The 24,865-nt window shown below is 34.0% G+C and overlaps 1 protein-coding gene across 3 annotated transcripts in view; it reads left to right on the plus strand.

The window, feature by feature from the left end:
* CDH9 (cadherin 9) overlaps nt 1-24,865 on the plus strand; it is a 95,493-nt gene that overhangs the window by 57,412 nt on the left and 13,216 nt on the right. For all 3 annotated transcript variants that reach the window (XM_021552327.3, XM_021552328.3, XM_077786137.1), the window contains 6 exons: nt 13,449-13,568; nt 15,712-15,879; nt 19,632-19,819; nt 21,128-21,381; nt 22,585-22,721; nt 24,095-24,216. In XM_021552327.3, coding sequence (XP_021408002.1) covers nt 13,449-13,568; nt 15,712-15,879; nt 19,632-19,819; nt 21,128-21,381; nt 22,585-22,721; nt 24,095-24,216 — 989 coding nt within the window. The remainder of the gene's footprint in view (nt 1-13,448; nt 13,569-15,711; nt 15,880-19,631; nt 19,820-21,127; nt 21,382-22,584; nt 22,722-24,094; nt 24,217-24,865) is intronic.

Genomic DNA, 24,865 nt, shown 5'->3' on the forward strand with positions numbered 1-24,865 from the left:
ATTAATATATTAAATGACACTGGTCCCAGTGAAAACTCTGGAGGGACACTGCCTGTCACTAATGTTCATTGGAGCACTAAGACATTGACAACTGCACATGGGATGTGACTGCCCAACCAATTCATCATGGACCTAACAGTTCACTTATCAGATCTCTCTCTCTGCAATTTAGAAAGAATAATGTTGTGGGGGACCATGTCAAAGGCTTTATGGAAGCCCAGATAGAAAACACCTGTAACATTTTTGTGAAGATTTCAAATAATTCACAAATTTAAGGTTTACAGAACATTTTAATATTGCAGATAAGATCTCAGACTACAGAAAAGGGAGTATCAAGTATCGTTCTTTTTCTTCTTTCCTCTCTGTTCCCTGCAAAGTGTGATCTCTTATGTTTTTCCTACTGTCTTTTGAACCCAGAAGAAGAAAGTTTAATGAACTAAATCATCATAAAGATGTGTTGCTCAAGATCAATATTCCCTGGTTCAGATAACATGAGGTTAGATGATAGAGCTAGTGTTAGGGAAGTGGCAGGAATATGCCAAATATAGCAGGTAAAAGCAGGCAAGACTCTTTCATCCAGCAGTGTCTAACCTCAGCTAAATAATCACTTGACATATCCACACATATCCATTTTTCTTCAGCTACAAAACTCTTCTAACCTAAACAGGATCCCCTACTTCCTTTCTTATTTTTTCTTTTCTTTTGAGACGTGGACAAGTTTGATTTCTTATTAAGACACCACAAATCTGAGGCAGAACATTGGGAAAACCAGAACCATTGAGTCACCTGCTATAAGTAACAGCTGAGCCTTGGTGCTGCAAGAAATTAGGGTTTTGTATAAGTGTTGTCGGCAAGTAAAAGTAACTAACACTTCCTGTGTTTGCTGTTAGCACAGGAAGGTATGAACAATTTTTCTATTTCTGTCCTGTGAGAACTGAGCCACTGTCCACTCACTGTCAGTCTGTCACCTTTGAGCTCACTTCGACCTCCACCTGCTGACCTTTCACAGTATTCTGGTCTGCAATATTTTTCATAGGAAGAAAGGTGACAGAAGTTCAAATGTAGCAATTAGTAAGCAGGACGGGTGACTTTTATATCACTGTACAGAACTTTAGGATTCATCAACTAATTGGTCTAAATTTTGGAGATGCAGTTTTAAGCTGACTACAAACTCATTTAAACTCAATTTCCTACTACTTCCTAGAATACTAGAACAGCTCTACTCCATAGATATGTCGTAATAAGTTCAGCTGCTGGAGCAATGGACATTGAAATGATAGCCTTGGAATGACAGTCATCTTGCCAAATGGAATGTTCCAACCTGGGTTGTGTTAAATGTTCCTCCCCTATCCATCTCTTTGAAATTACTCATTGCAAAACTGTTTGCCTGGCTACTTTATTGCAACAAATTTATTATTTCCCATTATCTGTGTACATTAAAAGGACAAAAAAAAAAAAAAAAAAAGACAGAAAGCCCCAAAACATCCCCCTCCCCCAAAACAGAGACCTGCACATCTCTAAATTTGTGCTTGAAACTAGCATTAAAAGTCCCTAACTCATACCTACACTAAATACTTTTGATGCATTAATTTTCCTTACTTTTATTTCATTAGATTTTCAGCTAACACCACAATCTGTGAACAAAAGCATAATGGTCCTGGGTTGCTTACATCTGCACTTTTGCTTACACTGCAAGGCAATACAATGGGATATGGTCTGCCTGATTAGACATGCTGTCCCTCTGACTGGACATTAAATTCTTTCATCTTTCATGGCTTCACATCTGAAAACCAAAATTATCACTTACATTCTGAAACAGCATGTTGCTTCAGCCAGTGTGTGAACCTCTTGATACCAACATACACCCCTCTATACATCCTTTGATATAAACATGTTACTATTCACAATCATGTGCAACTTGTTTTCAGAGCCACAGTAAATAGAATTCCTATGCACAATGCCAGTTTATAGGCACCTAATTTATTCCCTTAGGAGCCTTTGAAGCTACCAACCACCAAATAGTTTTCCTTGTTTTAAGACATGCTACAGAATAGGACATGCAGTGAGACCCTTCTCATGTTTATGGGACCATATTGAAGCCTACAGCAAGTGAAGCTGGTACCGAGGACTGGAATAGCTGGAACTAATTAACAGCACCAATATCAGGAACCCCTGCGTCTTTTTCAGAGGGAACATGTCAAATAGAGGCATATGTGTGTTATAGCCTTCATTACAACTAAAATATGCCAGACTTTAAATTAAACAGTTTAATATTGGATAGATTATGCGTTAAAAGTGCTAACATTGGTGTCACTGTTTATTTCAAGTTAATGCACAGTAGTTTTCTGAAACCATGTAATTATGTTCCTTTATGTGCAGTTTTAGATGTCCGAAAAAAACCCTTTTCTTCATTTAAATGTTTTTTAAGAATGGGATTTCTCAAGTGTTTCTTCTGTAGTTGGCTGGGAACACAGATCTAAGTCAGGAATTGCAATTAAATAGATAAAAGGTAAATCTGTTTGAGATTTTTTTATATGTAGGCATAAAAGGGATTTTTCAAATTACACTGAGAAGTATAATTTAAAAAAAAATACTATTATTTGTTACATTAAAGCCCATCTGGGATGTTTACTTAATCTAATCTATTAAATGCAGAATATTTTATGTTTTTTTATTAAAAGAAGACAGCTTTCTGAATGCCTCAATATACACCTTAGTTGCTAATATCATGCAGCTGAGTGTAAATTGAGGATTATCTTTTAAATCACACTAACAACTGCAAGCATCTATTTTGAAACTACAGCATGGAGAGAGGGTTGTTTCCATTGGTTTGGTTTGGTTTGGTTTGTCTATTTTCCCCTACCAGATTTCTTCATAAATTCTAAGAATCTCTAAAATATATAAATAAAACACAAGAGATCATACTGAGTTTAAGATAAAACACTTTTTTTTCCCAAAATAATATAAATTAACTAATCACACGAGAGAACACACATAAAGATGCTTTGACATAATTTTCAGTCTTCAAAAGAGATAGCAGTCCTATTGAACAGACCAATCTCTCATAAAACAAAGGGTTAGATTCCAAAACCTTCATTTGTCCTATATACCTCTTTTTGTGACCTATCTCACTCCACCCTAATCCTCAGTTTTAGTAGGTTTACCAGGAAGTTAAAGCTTTACCTCATGTAAATCTGGTTGGTTAGTACCACTTCAATGAAAAATTATTTAGATGCAGAATTCCAGCAGCCTAAGAGTAGAAAACATAGGAAAAGAACATTACCTGCCCCCAAGAAGTCCAGTAGTCACCTTTATATGTATGATACAATATCAGTCCATAATGGACACAGTATTTTTAAATAAGAAATTTTTTCACTTAAAATGTGCCTATACACATACATTAGATACATATGTTTTTATATATTACTTAAATGTTATTTTTTCTATTAAATCATTAAAATAGGTATGATAATTGATAGCAAGTTTATAGCAACACAGAAGATCAGTTATAGGAAAGGCAGTTACATGTGTGCTTTTCTTAGGTCAATTAATACTTCAACTTGAATTCTGTTATAGAGCAGCGTTTTTATTCTTACCTATCAATTTTCTGTACCATATACAGCCTTCAGAGAGTCAGGAAAATGAAGGTAAGAAAAGTGTTATCCTGGACTCTCTTGTCTGACTTATTCTTATTTGAAAAGTGCTTGATATTATTCCCATTGTTACTCATATTTTATTAAGCATGGGAACAAATAGGTTACAGCATTTCTGATGTATTTTTTTCAATATCTTGCAAAATGTACATCTGCTAGTTTCCATAATGACATAAATCCTGATGCTCACATTTACTTAATTTTGTACTATCTTACTAGATGCCTCAGAACACTTTCCAGAATAGCTTTTTCCTACAACCTCATAGATGTGAACACTATAAAATTAAGATCAAGAATGATTAAGATCTGTACAAGTATCAGGTTTGTTCCTTATGAAAGTTTTTCATATCTTCATATTCAAAATACATCGCTCACACCTAACTGGAGATTAAAAGCAAACAATCCCTGCACTAAACCAGAGCAATACAATCTAACTTAATGTCTCCAAAATATGTACATTGTTAATATCTTGCATTTAGCTGCCAATAAAATCCAAATTCTCATCAACTCTTCCTTCCAGAAAGACAGCTCAATAACAGTTGCTTCATTCTACTCCAACACAAATGATAAATAATATGTGATAAATTAGGCTATTTACACAGTAAAAAAAAATTGAAAGTTTTATTTTTTCATCAAGTCAAAATATGTGACAGTCATGAAAAGAAATTACCGCACCTCTAAAGGATAGCCACCGTTTTAGTACATAGAAATGTTTAGGAGAGAGGAAGGTTAAAAAATGATATTATATTTCATGGTCCAGAAGACTGATACTTACTGACTTCATGACTACAATTTTAAAAGACACCTTGGCTATCAGGAAGGTGTGTCTACCTGAAAGAAATAAACAAACTGTTTAAATGCATATGCCAAATTAATTTTCACTGAGTCTAAATCACCATGGTGTCTAAACATTTTCAAGTTGGCTCAGGCATTTTTAAGATTATTTCCCAAGCAAGTAACTTGTAGTCAACACTTTTAAATTTTTTCAACTAGAAACATGCCCATCTGTTAGATATGTCCAAATGAGATCGTCCCCATAATAATTTACCGTGAGCAGAGTCTTGCACTAAATCACCAATGAACTACCAATTGATTTGCAGACATAGTGAAAATTAAACAATCTTTAGCAGAACACTTTTGCCTTTGACACATTATACTTCAGGCACTTAAACACTTTTGAAGGTAAATGAAGTGCCTAGAGATAATAATATCAAAAACTCTTGGTTGACCCTACTTAATATTCTAGACATATACCTACACCAATACACCTACACATATATATGTACTTACATTTGTATTTAATTATATGTATATGCATGTACACTCTAGAGGTGTTCTGCTTTAATGTAACTTTAAAAAGCAAATAATTTATATAATCCTGGATGTTATTAATTTGCTTTGTTTTTGACTCCATTTCTCCTCAAAATCATAGGTCTTCTTTGTTATTTTAATAGACAATATCTAGAGTATCTAAACCTCACAGAAGCAAGAGATTTTCATGAATCACATATTATAAACTAATGTAAATTTAGGGTTGCCATAATACTTCATTGACTGCATTTTTATGGAATTGCTGCTTTCCACAGCTGTATTAATTTTTAAAGAGACAAACTTTATCACTACCCATAAAGGAGTTCCAACAGATGACAAAAATGATCCCAAGTTACATAAAGATGAGGCCAGCCTATCATTGCAAAAGCTATGTTCTTGCTCACATCATAATAGAGATTCACATGTGGCTTTAAAATGCATCTGTTTGCAGAGCTGGAAAAAGTGCAAACTCTGTAAAGGTACCAATTAATTTATATTATAGACTAATTTTGAAAATGCAAATGAGAGTAAGAGTCTAGTTCTCATTCATATATAGAAATTCAAAATCTCATAAAGAGATACATAAGCTAAACTCAAAAAAGGAGCAAATGAAAAGTGCAGAAAGTTAGCTTGTTCCTTCTCAAAAAAAAACCCAAACAAACAAACAAACAACAAAAAAAAAAGCCATGACTTTTAGTGTTGCATTGCAAAATACAAACAGTACAGTCATGTACATCAGAACTGAAACTTTGAAAACTGTTTGTTTTAAGCTTGTTTTTTTTTTTTTTTAAGTAAGAATTTTAGAGATTGTTTGGAGGACCCCAGCTACTTTTGAGAAAAGGGCAAAGCAGAAAGCATATAAAGCTGTGCTACATGAACGAAGAAAGCTAAGAGTAGTGAAGAAATAACATTTCAATGATTATTCTATGAATTAAAAAAAACACCCTATAAATAAAACTAAAGACTTCTTTGAAACTGTTGGCTAGGAGTAGGGATTTTTAACCAAGAGTTAAGCATGTTGCAGTCTTTATGAACTACTTCTCGTAATAGGATCAACAGGTTAAATTCTTCCTATGTTTAATCATAAAAGCAGTTGAATGCTGTTTCTCTCATTTGGAGTATTCCAGAAATTAAGATGGGGCATAGGGTGAAAATTGCTGATCTCATCTTCAAAGATTAAACAAGTTTGTGGAGCTGCTGTGACTGACCTACCATGGAGGGCAGCTGCCAGTTCATACAGTTGCCTATTTTCACATCCCCTGTGGGCAGAATGAGAGTAAGCAGTGTGATTTATGGCCACATTACAGCATTACTTGTGGCTCCTTCAACATATCAATTTCATTAGCAGCTACTTCTAGTTGGATCAGCCCTCTGTATATACAGCTGCTTCAGACCCAGAAACATACTACCGGTGAATTTCACCATTATTTTGAATTAAAATTTTTAGCATAATTCTGTGATTAAGTATTTTAATTGGAATTTAGTGTATTTTTAACCATAAACTGTGGACACTTATTCTGTCTTAAAAAAAAAAAAAAAAAAAAGATGTTTTCTAATTGGAAAGATGCACAGCAAAATCTTGAGTAAACAAAATCAAGACTTCTAAGCTGCAGGTCATTTATTAAGGATGGAAGATAATTTTTTACTTTACCTCTTTAGCCATCTGAAAATGAAATGTAAAAGCTAATTTACATTAACACTTGAAAGAGACTGACTACTCTTTTGTCTTTTTAATCTCTGCCATGTGATTGCACCAGTATTACTGTTTCAGAAGTGACTTTATGGTGAGAAGGGGGAAAAGGAACTTCACAAAATAATAAACTTGCACAGAGTTGCTCACTCACCAGTCCTTCAAATTATTCCTCATTCTTTTTACTGTTTCCCACTTGTTATAACATCCATAATGCTTTTCAAATTCTCATGCAGGGCATCTGATGCATTTTACAGTTACAATTACTGCCAAAGGAAAATGAAAGTTACTTTATCAAGGTATCAAACAGCGGGAGGGTGAATGCTGGAGACTTTGTTCAGCTTTAGCCATTCTTTTCTACTTCAGTTGCTGACATTATGTTACAATGGTGTATGTATTTTATTCTCTGGCAAATGCAGGCAGAATATAGACAGAACAGTTTAGTCACATTACATCTCTCTGTGTGGTGAGACAATCATGAGCACTTGGTTCCTGCTCTAATGCCAACTCTCATAACACATTCTAAAATGGAGTTTCTTTCTGTCATAAGAAAAGATACAGTGAACAAAACCCCAAACCATTCCAATGCAACACACATAAGAAATTATGAGTGTTGTTTCCTCATTTTGTTTACAAAATATAAAGTTTCTGAAGTAAAGGTGTGAAAAATAGCATCTCATATTTCTGAGATGTGTAGTTTGGTCCATCTGCTTTTACTGCTGTGGACTGAAATGGAGAGGAAAAGGTAGTTCTGAGGGAAAGTAAGGGTACAGTAGGCAGCATAGCTTGATTTTCTTAACTCTCTCACAAATTACTTTTAGTTACATTAGTAGGGTTTGGAGTGACTCTTTACCTACACCACAGTGGTGCAAAATTTGTGATTTCTGGGTTTGAGGTCAGTGTATATCAAAAACAATAGCATTGTAACCATGTACAATAGCTGGGTTCTCAATCAAAAATTTTGTGAGACAAGATACATGAAAATAAGACAACATATTTTCAAATGAAATTACGCTTCACTTCATAACTATGTAATAGATTATTAAATTTTTTTAAACTTGGGAAAATGGAATTCATGAACTATTTATTGCATGTCCTCTTTTATGTCATCTTTTTACCTCCTCTCTTTTGTCTTTTTACAAAATTTATTTTCAATATATGTGACTGAACTACATTTTAAAGTCCTTTCTACTTTTCTATTTTAATGTCATTGCTCTTTTGAGTCTAGTCCTCAGATGGCTTACTTGTTAAAAGTTGGCTTTATTTCTTTATTTCTTGGTCATGCCCATTTACTCCTCTTCTGCCTTGGATCACGTATTTATTTACTGTTAAAACTTTCTCCTTTTCTGATTTATTTGTTCTTTTCCTATGTTCTACAAAATCTTTAGTGCTACCAACCTTCTGGCCCTTTCTACAGAAGAGGAAGACCAGTCTAGTGAAAGCCCCACTAAATTTTGGTCATGTACAAAAGAGTACAGTCTCTTTGCAGTTCACTCTATTTTAACTTTCTAAGTAGATTTGTCTTCCAATGAAAATATAAGAGTTGTATCTCAATCTTATTTAGTCCTGTCTTTTATGTACCAAGTAGTCAGAAGTGATGTCATCCAGCTGATGTGGTAATGAGACATTTGGTGATGAGCCCAATGCTTCCCTAAACTTCTAAGGCTTGGGTAACACCACATAGCTCCATTTCCATCCTGTGTCTGGTTCATTGTCCACTTGTTCTCCAGAGAGAGCAACCTGCTCTCAAAGATAAAAGAGGCTTAAAACCCCCCAAAATTTCTGTATCTCATTAAAAATTTTACTCATATATTCAGTAAGGGCATCTCCACACTACATCTGCATAATCCTTGGAGCAAAATTGTCTGAGCAAACTACATGTCCATTCATCTTCTTTAGGCTTCTAGACATACAAAATTCCCAATTTTGCCTCCAGAGGTTTTCCAGAGCATACCCAATTTTTTTAACTTGTAAAAGTAACCCTCTTCTAAAATCTTCCCTCTACAAATAAACTTGACAAACTGCAGATTGCCATTGTGTTTGAAAACAGGAAACAAGCATAAGAGCTTCTCCTTTAGGGAGATAAAGTCCTTCCTGCCTCTCCACTTACCCCAGCTGGTCTTCTATTTCTGAAAATGAGACAGACTTTCTGCACATAGGCAGACAAAACTCCTCTGTAAAAGTCAGAACTTTTCAATAATGGCCAGTTTTGAAGTAGAAGTAGACCTGAAAAAAAATAGAAATGAATGTGTCTCATAATGTAAAAAAACATCCTCTTTCTGAATTTTCAGACTGTTTTAATTTCAAACAACTTTATATTGGCCAACCAAAGCTTAAGACATCATATTTTTTCTTAAAATCAGAAGTTTGAATTGTTCTGAAATACTAGTTTTATAAAAAATGTCAGAATCAAAATGCATTTTGAACTTACAGATTTCCTTTAAATAAAAAAAGACATGCTTCTGAATGATATTTAAATCACTGTCATTTTTTTATCCAACATTCATGGTAGAATCTTGAAGTACACATTGCTAACAACATAATCTGTTAATTTTCTTCTCCCAAGATAGAGAACAGTTTAAAATGAAGGTTACAGAACAAGTTATCAGTAAAACTAAAATTTTCCAGTAGATGCAGATATATCCTTCTGACCGGCAGAAGCTACTGTAATTCATATCAGATGAAAAAGCCAAGGAGAAACAAGAGTTGCATGCTGAACAGCATGACTTCACATAAAAAGATAGCAAAATATGCTCCTGTCTCATCTAGTGGAAGACCTCTTTTGCACTGCAACAATCCTCCTCAAGCTATTTACTTCAGTTTTGCAATGGACTCTGGTATCATGCTGGGAGACCTAATTATACCAGAGGGACTATTCCAAACACTTAATAGCATAAAGGAACAGAAAGCATTTTAAACATAATTCATAAAAGCATTCTTATTTCAAATGTTGTGGTTTTTGTTTTTTTTTTTAATTTATGGCTCACTTTTTATGAATTCAAGTAATCTGTGTTAATGACCCTCAATTCTGACACTTCCTAGACATGAAGGGATGCTCTTGCTAACTCTAATAGGTTTCCTTTTTCGGTTCTACATTTTTACATGCACTTACATGAATTTTTATGCATACGCAAACACATGCAGAAGCACTCCTTACACAGATTAAGTATAGATTTTTCTTCTCTCAGATTACCTAAAAAGTTTACCTTGTGCATTTTGCTGCCCCTCCCTTAGAACCCCATATATCATACAACATATATGTTATCGAAGTGCTTAAATTTCCATTCTCAAGACAAAAGAAAAAGAAAAAGAAAAAGAAAAAGAAAAAGAAAAAGAAAAAGAAAAAGAAAAAGAAGAAAAAGAAAAAAAGGAAAAGGAAAAGGAAAAGGAAAAGGAAAAGGAAAAGGAAAAGGAAAAGGAAAAGGAAAAGGAAAAGGAAAAGGAAAAGGAAAAGGAAAAGGAAAAGGAAAACAACATACCTCTTGAGAACTCTGAGATTTAATTACCATCCTAAAATGGATTAGACTTGCTAGGTCGGATTGGTTGAAGTAGACTTGACTTTGCAGAAGAGTGATGTCATCACTATTTAGAGTGTTAATGCAGTTATTCTCACATTTTCTGTGTCATCCTTCATGCCAGTTTGCTCTGTGGCACTTTTGATCATGGCTGGCTGCCAGAAGCCCACCCAGCTGCTCTCTTACTCCCCTCCTCAACTAAACTGGGAGAAAAGAAAATGGAAAAGCTTGTGGGTTGAAGTAAAGGGTGAGTGATTACCTATTCAGTACCACAAGGGTGAAAACAGACTTCACTTGAAAAATTAATTTAATTTACTGCACATTGAAAATAGAGTTGGATAGTGAGAAATGAAGGTAAAAACAAAAATAGCTTCCCCCACTCCCAGTTCTTCCCAGATTGTACTTGTTTCCTTCACTCCTGCATTATTCATCCAGACAGCCCATTTGTATTTTTAATCAAGCTGATTTTTTCTGACAAATGTGGAAAAAGGCTGCTTATGAGGTAATCTAGACTATAAAATAAAAAATAAATAAACAGATCAATCTGTGGCTACCATTCAGGTGGGATGAAGATAAGGCCTACTTTTCTTTGATTAAAAAGTTTGTCACTTTACCAATTATTCCATAATTAATATTGAGTTCATTGCCTATATTTCATTGCCTTTATTTCACTGTAATTTCTGACCCAAAAAGCTAAGAGAAGTTTCTTATCTCATGAAAGAAATTTGCAAGAGTATTGTTTATCATTTGTGAGCATCCTTCTTTATGACACAGCAGACAGTTGGCAGAGTTAACTGTCTGCTGACATTAAATTTTTTGAGGCTGTACTCTTGTTGATAATTTTTTCACAGTTGTACTAATAGTTTAACAGAAAGAAGGAGATTTGTAATACTATCTTTTCACAGCATGAAAAGTTTCTGTATGGTTACATCTTCTGTATTCTCCTTAGCAACCATAATTATATGGCACTTGAGCCTAGGAAACAAAGACAGATATTCCAATGAGACAAACACAGAAGTCTCCCAAAGACTGCCCTAAGCCCTGCAATAACTGTCCTAAAAAAGGAAAAGCAAAAACAAACTCAAAACAAATTCAGCATTTTTTCTCTTCACCAAAACAGTACCTTGGGAAAATAAAAAAGAATATCAATATGCTTTTGGTTGCTATAACCATACTCAAACTTCTGTGCCAGTTCTATGACAGAGCCTAGATCAGGAGGCCACAGAAAAAAAAAAAAAAAAACAAACCTTTTCTGATTAAGGTATTTTGGGTTGGGTTTTTTAGGATGGACAGCTACATTACTCTTGATTCTTAAATTCTAGATGCTACAATATCACACAGTGTAAGCATATTATTCTATTGATTATGGTTTTTCGATAAGCTAGTAAGGGACATTGACTCTTATTTCCCTGTTTGTCTTCAAAAAGCAGGGGATATAACTTGCTTCTCTGAAAGCAGATGAGACTAATGGAACTTTATGATTATCAAAGAACTGTCTTGGCTGGATGAGCAGTTCTGCTGGACACTGCTAGTGATTAAAATGTCCTTAAATATTCACTTCTTTGGGATAATCTTTACAGCTCAGCTAGGCACACAGATGACCTCTAGTTGTTTAACCAAGCAAAAAGTAATCCAGATACCTGATGGCAAAAATCGTGTTCAGAGTCTGATGATTTGTGACAGAACATTTTTGCAACATTTTTGTTCTAGTTTGTTGCAGAGAAAGAAGTATTCATACTCTCTTGACATGTTCTTCAGATAACCATAAATATTAGGAAATGTTGTGTAGGTGAAACTATTATTTGTAAAGCTATATTACATACTATGAGAAAAATAGTTGCATCTAACAGGACCTGATAATAATGTACCCTCACAAATCTCTTTTGATTACTCCAGATTTCTACTTTTCCCAATCCCTGGGATATGCTCAAAATCAACAGTACAAATGATTCACTTCAATGTAATTGATCACACGTAAATTAGGGTCTTCTAAACTTACAGTCAAGACAGACATTTGTCTGCAAGGTATCTGAAGGAACTTCAATCTAGAGAGACTTAAGATATAGAAAAAGAGGAATAGAGAATGATATCAATTAAGTCGATAGTGCTTCCTAGAACTTTTCCTTGCAAAGAAAGTGAGATACCAAAAAAAAAAAAAAAAAAAAACAAACCGAAACAAAACAACACCCAAAACACAACAAAAACCCAAAGAAAAATAAAACCAAACACCCCTCACAAAAAACCAAAACAACAAACAAACAAACAATCAAAACAAAACAAAAAAAAACCACCCAAAAATAAAACCTGGCCCCAAAAATAGGTTAAAAGGCTTCTTCTCAGTCAGCCTTCTTACCTTGGCAAGGAGTCAAGCAACTTTACACCTCTAGCTATTGGACTACTTGCATCTATCTAGACATTTGTCAGCTCTAGATTGTATGAGCAAAATGCATTCTGACATCTAAGTGCTAAGAAAAAAAAAAAAGATTGTGAATTGTACCTTTGTGCTTTTATATCTTATAAGAAAGGCTTTACAGAAGCTTTCATTTGCTTCCAACCCATAAACTACACCAAATGTATTGGCTCACAGTACTCATAATCCCATATAACCTATATTTTCTTCTTTATGATCACAGGACAAGGGTAAACTATTGTCACATAAAATAAGTGAATGCCGAAAAAACATCAGTAACATTTCATGTCCTTTATTTGTCAAATAACTTTGACCAAGACAGAAAAAAAACAAATAAAATCCAACAAATAGAATTTCCTATTGCAAAACAAATTTATTTTTAAATTGAACCTCAAAAATCAGTTTAGGAAGAGACAAAGTGTTTTATTGAGTCAGAATTGAGATACTTGACAATTTGTCATCTGAGCAGAAAAATAGTATGGGGAAATTTGCTTTAGGTTTATTTATTAAAGCACAAACTTTAAGTGAACAGTTTCAACTAAGGTTGTGTTATAGCCAGAGAACAATCTTTAAATCTGTTTGATCATCAAAAAACCCTCATTCTGTGTTCATTTCAAAGATGTATCAGTCCCTGTATGTTTATCTTGTTAAACTGAAGTTAAATGAATCTTAAGTGATAATGATTTTAGGTCCAGTCATCAGAAAGACAGGATTTTATTTTACTGTCTCTTGAGTAGGGTAACTCTGGATTGTTCCAGTGGATGTTGTTTGATTTCTTACTGAATTCAATGCTACAACAACTGTATGTGGTTTAAAAGAAGTAGATGCCTTCCTAAAATGTGCTGATTCTTTGCTTTATACCCATTTAGGTACATCTGTTATTCAGGTGACAGCCACAGATGCTGATGATGCCAACTACGGGAACAGTGCCAAAGTGGTGTACAGCATCCTCCAAGGACAGCCATATTTCTCAGTGGATCCAGAAACAGGTTAGCAATCCATTCAGTCTCACTGGAATCAAAATAAAAGTATGGGGTTTTTTCTGTTAAAATAATATTAATGCAGAAAAACTCCTTTTCTTGGTATAACTAAGATTTCCAAAAGATGATTGTTAGCTGTAAAGGCCAAAAGTTAAAAAAATAAAAGGTGTAAAATATTGTAAAGGGTCCAAAGACTCATCAAAATTAGTCACAAGCCTATTTCACACCAGTTTCTGGGAATTTCATCTGTTTACATTTGAAAAACATAAATAGAAGCTGGAGATTTTCATACTATAAGGTTAAAAAAAAATCTCACAGGTAATGAAATATTTCTAAAAGTTTGGAATAGATCCCTGACCATTGATTTTTTAATCAGTCAATATTTAACTCTAGGTTCTTGGTTTTTTTTTGAAGCTGCATTATGATTCCAAGAGTTATGAGAACTGAAGCAAGTATCATTAATGCTTTCAAGCTGAAAAGAATTAATTTAAGCCTTTTCCACTGTTAAGCAAGAATTTGGATAAGAGACAAACACAAATTAAAAAAAAAAAAAAAAAAAAAAAACAAAGCATGAATTTTGGATATCAATGACTCAAAATTAGGGTTCAGAAAAGAAAGATGCCATCAGAAACTCCCCTCTTTTAGATATCTGATCCCAAGGCACCCAAGACTCAGCAGACATCGCATTACCTTTTCTTGCATGTTATCAAAATTATTCTCATTTTGATAGTTGAGAATTTAAATGCAACTCTGTCCAGAATCCCTGAAGTTCCTAATCCATTGAGAGTACTCAGATGATGGCCAACTTTCGGTTAGAACAATTTATTTTTTTTTATAAATACAGCAAAGACATAATATGCAAAGACATAACTTAATTAATCACCAGGCTACAATTTTAAAAGGAAGCATAATGATTTTGCATTGGATAAAAGTGTTTGGATTTCCCTCCTTTTTTCAATTACTCTCTTTTTTTTTCTCTTTTCTTCAGTCCGCTACTCAAACCAGGCATGGGCAGGGAACCAGGACCAGTACCACATGGGCAATAGCTGATGGCAGCAGATGTTTAGGCAGGCAGACAGTAAGAGAAACACCCAGAATCTCATCTTTGGTTCAGGGATTATTTTTTCATTTTAATCCAATTTGCTGTTTTATGTGACATATATTAACAAGCCTAGGTATGATAATCAGAACCTGGTAATCCTGGCTCAGACATAAATGTCATAATCACTAAGCTGCAAAGGTTTTTTCTTTATTTCACTCACTTTCTAGAAGTATACTTTTTCCAGGGTTGCCCTTTTTTGTGTGTAATATCAAAGTGAGCCTGTAATGAAAACCTTCTTCTGAAAAAGAAAAGGCAGGGGTGTGAATCCTCCAAGAAGAAAAGGACACTATGCTTAAAATCTCCCACTTCAGAAGAGAAAGCTCTGCTCACTCCAGTTTTGAAAAGCCACCACTCTTCTAAATAAAAATAAAAATAAAAATCTTTTCTTGGTTTACTAAAAGGAACTTTAATGAAAAGTGGCATACAGCACCACTTTTGGTTTTTTCACTTGAGACCTCTATTTTTTTTGTGTACTGCAAAAGTGTCTGAGACATTCAAATTACAGTTCTAAAATCCTTCAAACTGGACATCCTAAAAAAGGTTTTTCAAAACTAATTTTAGACTCTTGTCCAATTCTTTTATTAGATGTAGCCCCAACTGACTTTCAGTGGACATCACTGAGCATCAAAATCAATGATCTATTACAGACCAGAATAATGAATCCTGGATATGTAAGAGTTCATCCATATGCTCTAATATCAAAATGTCACGAGGGCTGGAGACTATACAATATAGTAAATAATAACTGGATATAGAAACTGAAAAAATTTATTAATACAATGAACATATTGATATTGTTGTCATTAAAAAATCAATCAAATTTATTTAGCAAAACAAAAGCAATGAATAATATGTCTGTTATTTTTTTGTCTTTTTTCTTAAAATCATGTTAAAACATCTATAGATTGAAAGGCTTATTGCAGTATACCGTGTAGTGATTGCTATGGATTATCATTTGCACAATGTATCTGACATGAATCCAAGATCTCTGAGATTATAGTGGATGGTGTTTCACCACTCTGTCTCTCCTTTTTTTTTCACTCCTTCAAGGCATAATCAAGACTGCTTTACCAGACATGAGTAGAGAAAACAGGGAGCAATACCAAGTGGTCATCCAGGCTAAAGATATGGGAGGCCAGATGGGAGGACTATCAGGAACTACCACCGTGAACATCACACTGACTGATGTCAATGACAATCCGCCTCGCTTCCCCCAGAGTATGGAGCCTCTAATAGTTTGGTTTTCCAAAGAACTTCTCAAAAATCAGCTAGTTTGTTTTGGCTGTCTGGAAGTTTTTTTTGTTTTTTTTTTTTTTTTTTTTTTTTTTTTTTTTTTTTATCACTGTTTTTGTAGTACTTACCCACTGCTGTGTCTGTTTATTTTGCAGCATCCCAAGGCAAATGGGAATCTCTACCAATGTTTTTTTAAATATCACATTATTTGTTGGAATGATAAACTTCTCATTCTTACTCTGCTTACAGAAATATAAAGTATAACAATAATTTATGCCAACTGAAGGGACTTTAGAGGAAGTTTACAAAATATAAGGATCTGTTCTTGGAAACACTTTTAGTTCTGTTTGTTGAAGCAAGCAAAGACATTGTAGGTTTTCTAATGTTCTGACTTGCACAGGCAGAGTTGATCAGGTCATTTGTTCTGCTGGCAGTCTAAACATTTGGTTTAGGTACTAGTAATCTGTGTTCAATTCTTGAAGGATTTTGATAATCTGAGCCAGTCTGACACAATAAAGTAAGGTTTTTAAAAATATCTTTGTAGAAGAAAAAAAATAGCAAATAGCAGAAATCTGCACAACACAGAAAGTTTCAGAGTAATACCCTACAGATCTTTTTATCCTAGGCCAGTGTTTAATCCAATCTCACAATGTTACAGTCAGTGTCTTACAACTGTTTGATAGGCTACAGATAGGATAAATTTACATCCTCAGTTCAGTGCCTGCCAGAAAAGTGTCCACATAATAAAATTTGAATTGCTTGTTCACACTGATAGAGACCTGGCTCTCTTTACAGACCCACTAAGGACTGAACAAAGCTGATTTATAAAATGCTCTCCTGGACTTGAAAAGCACTTCAGTACCATAGCAATAAGAACACCCAGAATAGTACAAACTGTTCAACATAGCTCAGATTTTAAAAAAAATTGGAAAATTCTGACAGCATGGAAGAATAGATCTTTGGAATTATAAATTACTGTTTTAATCTCTATCCATGATAAGGCATTGCTTTAAAAGAAGAGAGGGGAGGGGAAGTACTGCAACCCCCATAAAGAAATATAATTTCAATTACTGTTTAGAATTCACTTGAGAATCACCAACTGTTTGGTAAATTCAAACATCAATTTTTAATCGAACTTCCAGTTCGCCTTCCTGAGGGGATACTTTTTAAAAAGGTACAGCATGATGCAGCCTATAATATTTTTGCAAATAGGAATTCTGGAACCTAAACTATAATTTATGGTGGCACATTGCATTGTAATCATCTCTGTTGAATAAAATAAAATAAGATAAAAGAAAGAATGAAGAACATATAGAACAACAAAATAATTTAAGGTTTCCAGTCTCCTTAGTCTGTGTTATTTATGATGCTCTTGTTTCAAAATTAACTGAGAGCTCAAGTCTATGAAAGTTTTCCTGATTATTTCAATAAACTTTGGGATGGGTACTTTTTAGATAAATTTACACAATTTGATGCCTCATTCAGTGTTCTCCCTAGTATCCTACTTTGAGCATCGCTGAGACACATTGTGTGGCCTACAGAAGGCCTGCTGTGGGCTCTTCCGATGCTGCAGTTTCAGTTGTGCTGAAGGTCCTTCCCTCTCATTTACTTTCTCCTCAGCAGGATGGTTTTGTAATACTTTCTAGGAAATCAAAGAAATAGAAATATCAGGCAGATTTGGTTTCTTCTTAGGTAGTTATGAAGAGGGGTACACCTTCAAAAAACCATCTGTTCTGGAAGTTTGCTTTTTATGAAAACATTTCTCTTCCATTTTCTCTTATGTAAAGCAACAATAAGTAAATTTGTTGTCCAAAGTTGAGAGTGAGTAACAGTTGCAAGAAACACCAGTTAATATCAAGGTATTTAAGAGCCAAAAATTAATTTCTTAGAGGGTCTCGAGAAAGTAAAATGGTACTATGAAGCAGTGGTTGTTCAGACTGCATCAAGAAGAAGCATTTTCTGTTTTGTTTTGTTTTGTTTCAAAAAAGTAGTTGTGGAAAATGCGAAGACATAGGCCTAAATGGAATTAAGATGGTACTGTAATGAAAACTTTACACATTTTGAATTCTATTGAACTCTAAACCAAATAACCGTTTCACATGCTGAAATGTGTAGCCTTCACACAGCACCACAAAAACAGGAATTCTTTCAAACCAAAAAGCACTTCAGGGAGGTATTTATCTGGAAGGGCAATAAGTACCATGACTGAATCTGTTCTTATGGTAGGTCTGGATCAGCTGCCAAACCCTAGAATTTGTCAAGTGTTCAAGGCTTGAAACTCATGGTTTAGCTGCCAAGAATCCTACCTTTCATCCCATTTGCAGACTGGTTTGAGGGAGCAATATGCATTTTATTCTGTGTGGATATCAGACAAACAGGCTACTGCTGAGTTTTCTGTTACAACCTTGAATTTGTAACAGCAATCAAAATTTAACATCAGGCATTAGCTTCCAATTTGCTATACATTTATATTAATATAAGGTATTTTCAGGAACCCTCTTTCATACTTAGTCTTTACAAGTGGGGACAAAAACTCATTCTGCAGTCAGAATTTTGATGTATTCCTTGTATTAAATGAATCAGGTCAGGATCCTTTAGGCATCTTAAAAGGGCATGTAAATAGAGGAAATAGAATGGTTGCAACAAAAAGAGCTCCCTGTACTTTACTACAAGTCAATAAAATTTATATGTGTCCCGTCAGACCCTTTGAATAAAGTTTGTACACTTTATTACATGATAATTTTGTCAGATTGTTAAGGTATTTCTCTAATGCTACTAGTTCACTCAGTAAAGTAATATGAATTTACATGAAAAAACAGATCAAAAGAAACATCAGATTCTGACATGCTATGTGCAAAATCAGAATCCATCAGATGTATTTGGATTTTTTATTTTCTTGGAAGTTAATAACAGAAAATACTGAATTAGAATTTTTTTTTTGTCTTGCTAGTGAGGAAACATCTTCTATGTCTGCTTCTTCCTGGTAAAGAAATCCATCGGATTAATAGTATTTTTGCTACAACATGTATTTAAAATTAGAATTTTTTTTAAAATATTGTCAGAAAATATGTGTGAATTCACTTTTCATGCACACAAGAAAGAGTAAAGGGTCTGTGTAATCAGATTTCTTTCTAGAAGACTAATTATAAAAATAGCAATAGCAATTAACATGAACATGTATCCAAATGCCCTTTACCATGACTCTTTAGCATATATTATCAATAACAGATAAATTTATTATTTTCAAACAGAACACTTATTGGAATATTTTTCAAAGGAATTAAAAGAAAAGGCTATTCTATTGTAGTGTCTTTCCAAAATCCTTGCTGATTTCTACAATCTTTGTTTGAGAACAACCTTGAAAGAACAAAATAAAATCCTTTCCTATTTCTAAATATATCTAGGAAGATTTCTAGAGGAAAAAAAAAATATGTGGTGCTAATAATCAGGGTAAGTACTGGTACCTTACTGTTTATCACCTTTGTTCCTTAAAACTGAAGAAAATAAAAAAAACCCACAGTATTATATGGCTTTGAAGAATAGCTTGAATTTTTTGACAGTTTGTCAATCAATTTCAAATCCTGCTTTAAAGTTTAATGTGATGACTAGCTGAATTTTTCTTACAGTGTTTGGAATGTCCAGTTACTTTAAAAAATCTAGGTGAAAATGAAGATAATTTTTATACAGAAACAAAAAATATTTCTCAAAAAAATAAATGCTTGGTTTTGCTCTTCTAGGCTCCTACCAGTTCAGCTCTCCTGAATCCGCACCACCTGGGACTCCTCTTGGCAGAATTAAAGCCAATGACCCCGATGTGGGAGAAAATGCAGAGATTGAGTATAGCATCTCCAATGGGGATGGATCAGACATGTTTGATATCATCACTGACAAGGACACACAGGAAGGGATTATAACTGTCAAAAAGGTTTACTTTTTCTCTCTCTCTTTTATATGTACTTAGCTCTTCAGGTGTTACAGTTATTTTTCTCTTTCCAGGGGAAGGGAGGGTAGATCTCACAAGGGGTCAGGCTGCCAAGGAGCTGCTGTATTAGTTTTGTTCTTCTCTTTCTTCAGCAGGTATCTGTTATTTTCAAGTCTCAAGGGAAATTTACTGGCATGTCACTTCACATAAAGCAATATTTCAGGGGCTGCTGTCTGTTCAATATATAGACTCTCACACACAGTACTTTCAAATTAGGGCTGTGAAAACTTGGAGAGGTTCAGTTCACAGTGGGGTTTATCAGCTGATTGCTGTGCTAAGACTTACAAGAGTGGTAGGCTTACCTGAAGCTTGATGAATTTGCACATCCAGTACTAAACTCTCCCTTTCTAATCTGCTCAACAACCAGTTATCTCCAGTATCTAAAATCTGTCTTGGTTTATGTCCAGTCTTGGTGATACTTCAGTTGTTACATATGATGTTAGTGAAACTCCAAAGAGCAAATACATTCGCAGAAATTTAATTCAAAATACCATGTCTGACAAATTCATTGGTTGCTTTTCAGAATTCAGCCTCTTAAACTCTGAACACTCTTTTTGATTCCAGTATTATTAAATATAAGAGTAACATTAATTGATAACTACCTATAAATAAAATACTGAACTATAAACATGTTTGGAAACAGATATACTTGTTTATATATATGTATGTATGAATGTGTACCTACATATACACATATGGATATGCAGGATGTTAGTGTCACATGGATTGAAAATCAAACTTCACAGATTTTCTTTTTACTGAGGAAAACAGACACCAGGGACAAGGCTGGATTGTTCCTAGTGCCTAACAGGAGAGGATAGATGGTAATGGGTAAAAGAAAGTAAAGAAAAAATAAATAGGATGGACAGCATTTAGAACTAGAATAATTGCTGGTTTTGCTGCCAATGGGATGAGACAAATATGACTTTACACAACTCCTTGTTGTGGACTGAGTAAAACTTCCCTGTTTCTATCTTTTTATTTTTATATAGGTCAAAACCTCCTGTTTTTTTCAGGAACCTGAACAATTAATAGGCAGAGGGATCATAATTGCCTTGCTATCTTATAATAAACTTTAATTTTAATGACTATAATAAAACCTATTATAATCCATCTTCCCCAAGATGGATTGAAATTTTGAGCTTTTGCTCCTGAATATATTTTACCTTTTGATTCAGATTGTAAAAATTACTCACATTTTTTTTGTACGTGATGTAATTTTCTTTATTATTTTTATTATTTGCTCCTCAGCATCTGGATTTTGAAAACAAGGTGTTATATACCCTAAAAGTAGAAGCAAGCAACACTCATCCTGATCCTCGTTTTCTTCAGCTGGGACCATTCAAAGACACAGCTTTTGTCAAAATTTCTGTTGAAGACATTGATGAACCTCCAGTGTTCAGCAGACCCTGGTATTTAATAGAAGTAGATGAAGATGCCAAGGAAGGAAGCATTATTGGGCAGGTTGCAGCCCAAGACCCAGATATAGCAAAGAATGCAATAAAGTAAGCCATTATACAATATAAAATTCTTTAGATGTGGGTCAAGTGTCATGCACAGAGAACAATGAGAGTGCAAGGTAGAAAGAGGCTGTTTGGGTAATTAAGCAATGGGAGCTGTTGGAAAGTGTCTAAGAGAAATATCTGTGTGAGCTTGTGAAGGCAAATACAATTAGCACAACGAGCGGTGCAGAGAATGCTTTTTAAGTAAGAGCAGTCTACAGGCACCAGGTAAAAAGAATGGAGATGTCAGCATTTAATTGCCAGCATGTTCTAGTAGTTTCACCAAGCTGTTCATAAACTTAGTCTTTTATATTATCTAAAACATTCAAAATGGTGTCTTCTGTGCTCCCTGATGCTTGATAACAGTCACACTTCTGTACATAACATCCATGTTCCATAGCTTAACTATTTAATGATCACATTATATTGAATAAGAAATTATTGCAAGAAAGTAATAACAGTTAGAAGTAAGAGTTCAGTGTTGTGAAATTGCTGTAATTGTTACCAATATGCTATTATTATCTGCAGTGACAAACACAGCACCTAAATTTGTCTATTTACCATGCAAGGTAAATTATGAAAATTGATCTCTGCATTACTGAACAAGCCTGCTATGTCCTGCAGCAGTATGTGTTGAGGTAGGAGGTGTGAGAGAAGGAGGAAAATAAAATATTTTTAAGTAAAATATGTATAAAATCTCAATTTAACCTGATAACGACTGCCAACTACTAGGCTGATTAAAAAACAGCTGTAAACCAAGTTTTTCTTTGCTGGGTAAGAACAAAACAAAAGCAAGTATCACAAAACAAGATTTTAAGAAATCTCATCTTAAGAAACAACTAAATGAAAGTTTTTTCTCTCAAATTTTGTGGCCCTTGTGACACTTCAAAAATAGTTTTTTTAAATTGATACTTACTTGTGTCAGCAATGTGTGTCCTTTGGTGACAGAGTTCCTTAAGAAACAATGAATTTGCAAAAAAATCCTATTTAAAAAAGTTAACTTTTAGTTATTATTCCAAAATTCACATTATGAGCTAAAATGTAATTTCAATTACCAATCTAAAAACCACTCACATAATAATTTGCTCTTCATCCTCTTCACTAGAAGAGAATGAAGTAAACTGGAAAACTTTTAGAGGTGGCTGTGAGCTAAACTGCAGACTGCAATGGGAGATTGTGATGCTCAGTTTTACTGTATCTTGACAGATATTCCGTAGATCGACACACTGACCTTGACAGAATATTCAACATCTATTCAGGAAATGGATCCTTATTCCTCTCGAAGCCACTTGACCGAGAAGAAACTCCCTGGCACAACATCACTGTCATAGCAACTGAAATCAGTAAGATGAAGAGAAAATTTATCTCAGAAGACTATTTGAACTGAAAAAATAATTAAATTCTACAGTTTCTATGACTTATCTTTTTTCATTAGCTTTGCCCTTAGCCAGATGTTATTGGTAGACATCTTTAAACATACATATAAAAATCCAATTTATTATTTTAAGATACATTTTGCCCATTTTTTACAAAGATATTTAGGAACTCTCGGGCTCAACAAAACCATACACAATATACATTAGATAAGTTAACTGGTTCCTTGAGAATTTACATCAAATGATATGGTGCAGGTGTAATGCACTGGCTCTATCCCAAACTAAATCTTTGGGAAAATCCTTGGAGGAAAGGGAAAAAAAATGACATACAAATACATTGTCAGAATAAATTCTGTAAGTGGGAAAAAATTATGCTTTACCTCAACGGATTTAACATATCTCAGAAAATGGCTTTGTATGAAGTCAAGGCTAGGGAAATTTTTTGCCCTCCATATCTGAAGCAAACCCTGGGCTTAATCTTTCACCTGGATTCTTTACTATTCTGTTTGATACTTTCAGGCATAGATGAGTCTTGCCTACCTTTTTTCTGAGGCAACAGTCATTAAAGGGGGAAACAGAGTGATTTTAGTGAAAGAATTTTCTGCCTTCCTTTATTCTCCTATAGATTCCCCTGGAGTCAATGAGCTTACGAGTCTGAGAGTTGGATAATGTAGAGAGATGAATCATATCCCAATTTTCAGAAATATTTATATCTTTTATCTTTTATATCTTAAATGCTTTTCATTGTTTGGTCAAACACGTTCTACATTTTCAACATGCATATTGTGAGAATCCTCTCTGGCAATACCTTGAGTTTGGAAGTTTGTGAAGAATGATTGATGATCATATCCTGCATATATCATTATAATATTTTGATTTTTACAGTTAGGGGAGAAAGGAAACTTTGGGTTGGGTTTTGTATGGTTTTGTGTTTGTGTGTACTTTTGGTGGTGGTGTTGTTCACTGACATTCTTACTGCTTTATTGATTTGAAAACGTAAATGTTCTTAACAGCTCAGCCTCATGGAACGACTTTTGCAATTAATTATTTGCTGAACTGATATAAGGAATACACCTACAAAACAACTCGATGACTTGTTTTTAATGCAAATCAATTTAAGCATACTTTATATTAAATATACATATAAATAAAATAATAGAAACATTTGTTTCAATTATAAATAGGAATTTCATGTATATGTAATGTATATAATCAGAAAATGAAATATAATTGTTTTAGTATAATCAAAAAAATTGAATATTTCTAATATCTATTGGAAAAAGTATGGGATTATTTTCATATACATATCTCTTTGTATTGTAATATGATTTTTTTTTCAGATAATCCTAAACAAAGTAGCCAGATACCTGTCTTCATACGGATTTTAGACATAAATGATCATGCACCACAGTTTGCCAACTACTATGAAACATTCGTTTGTGAAAATGCAAAAGCAGGACAGGTAAACCAATACTTATATTACCAAAAAACTTGTAACAAAACTATCCTGCAGTGCCATCATGAAGACTTCAACATATTAGCTTGAACAGAAGTGGACTAACACAGCCTCTTCATTTCCTATCTTCTGCAGAAAATATAAGTGGATTCAAAAAAGGACATAAAACTCAGTCTGGTATTGAGTTGAGTCTGGTCAAAGGTCATGTATATCCCTTTCTAAACTACCTCAGAATTCTGTAAAATTCTAAGAGAAAAGAAAGAAATTGAAGATAAAACAAAGTGATAATTTGGATTTGAGTAAGTAGATAAGCCAACAGAACTCAGAGCCAGCATATTGCAAAAATGTTTTAATATTGCTACCATTACAACATCATCTATTTATGCTAATGCCAGTCAGTCCTTCAGTTTTAAATCTTGGGAAGAAAGATTTTTTTTAAAGTATTTACAAAATAACTGGATTTAGTAGCAGATAGGGTACTTTAAGATTATCTATTCAAAATGGACCTGAGACCATGCATGAGTCTCTTCTCTAGACTGATTCATTTTTGACTGGAAGAAAAAAGATGAGATCATTATTTTCACTAGCACAAATATGAGTGGGTTCTTACTGTAGGAGGGACAGCCAGGCTGAAGCCCTTAAGAACAGCTTAGGT

Source organism: Lonchura striata, chromosome 1 (genome assembly GCF_046129695.1).
Source record: "Lonchura striata isolate bLonStr1 chromosome 1, bLonStr1.mat, whole genome shotgun sequence".
NCBI lineage: Eukaryota > Metazoa > Chordata > Aves > Passeriformes > Estrildidae > Lonchura > Lonchura striata.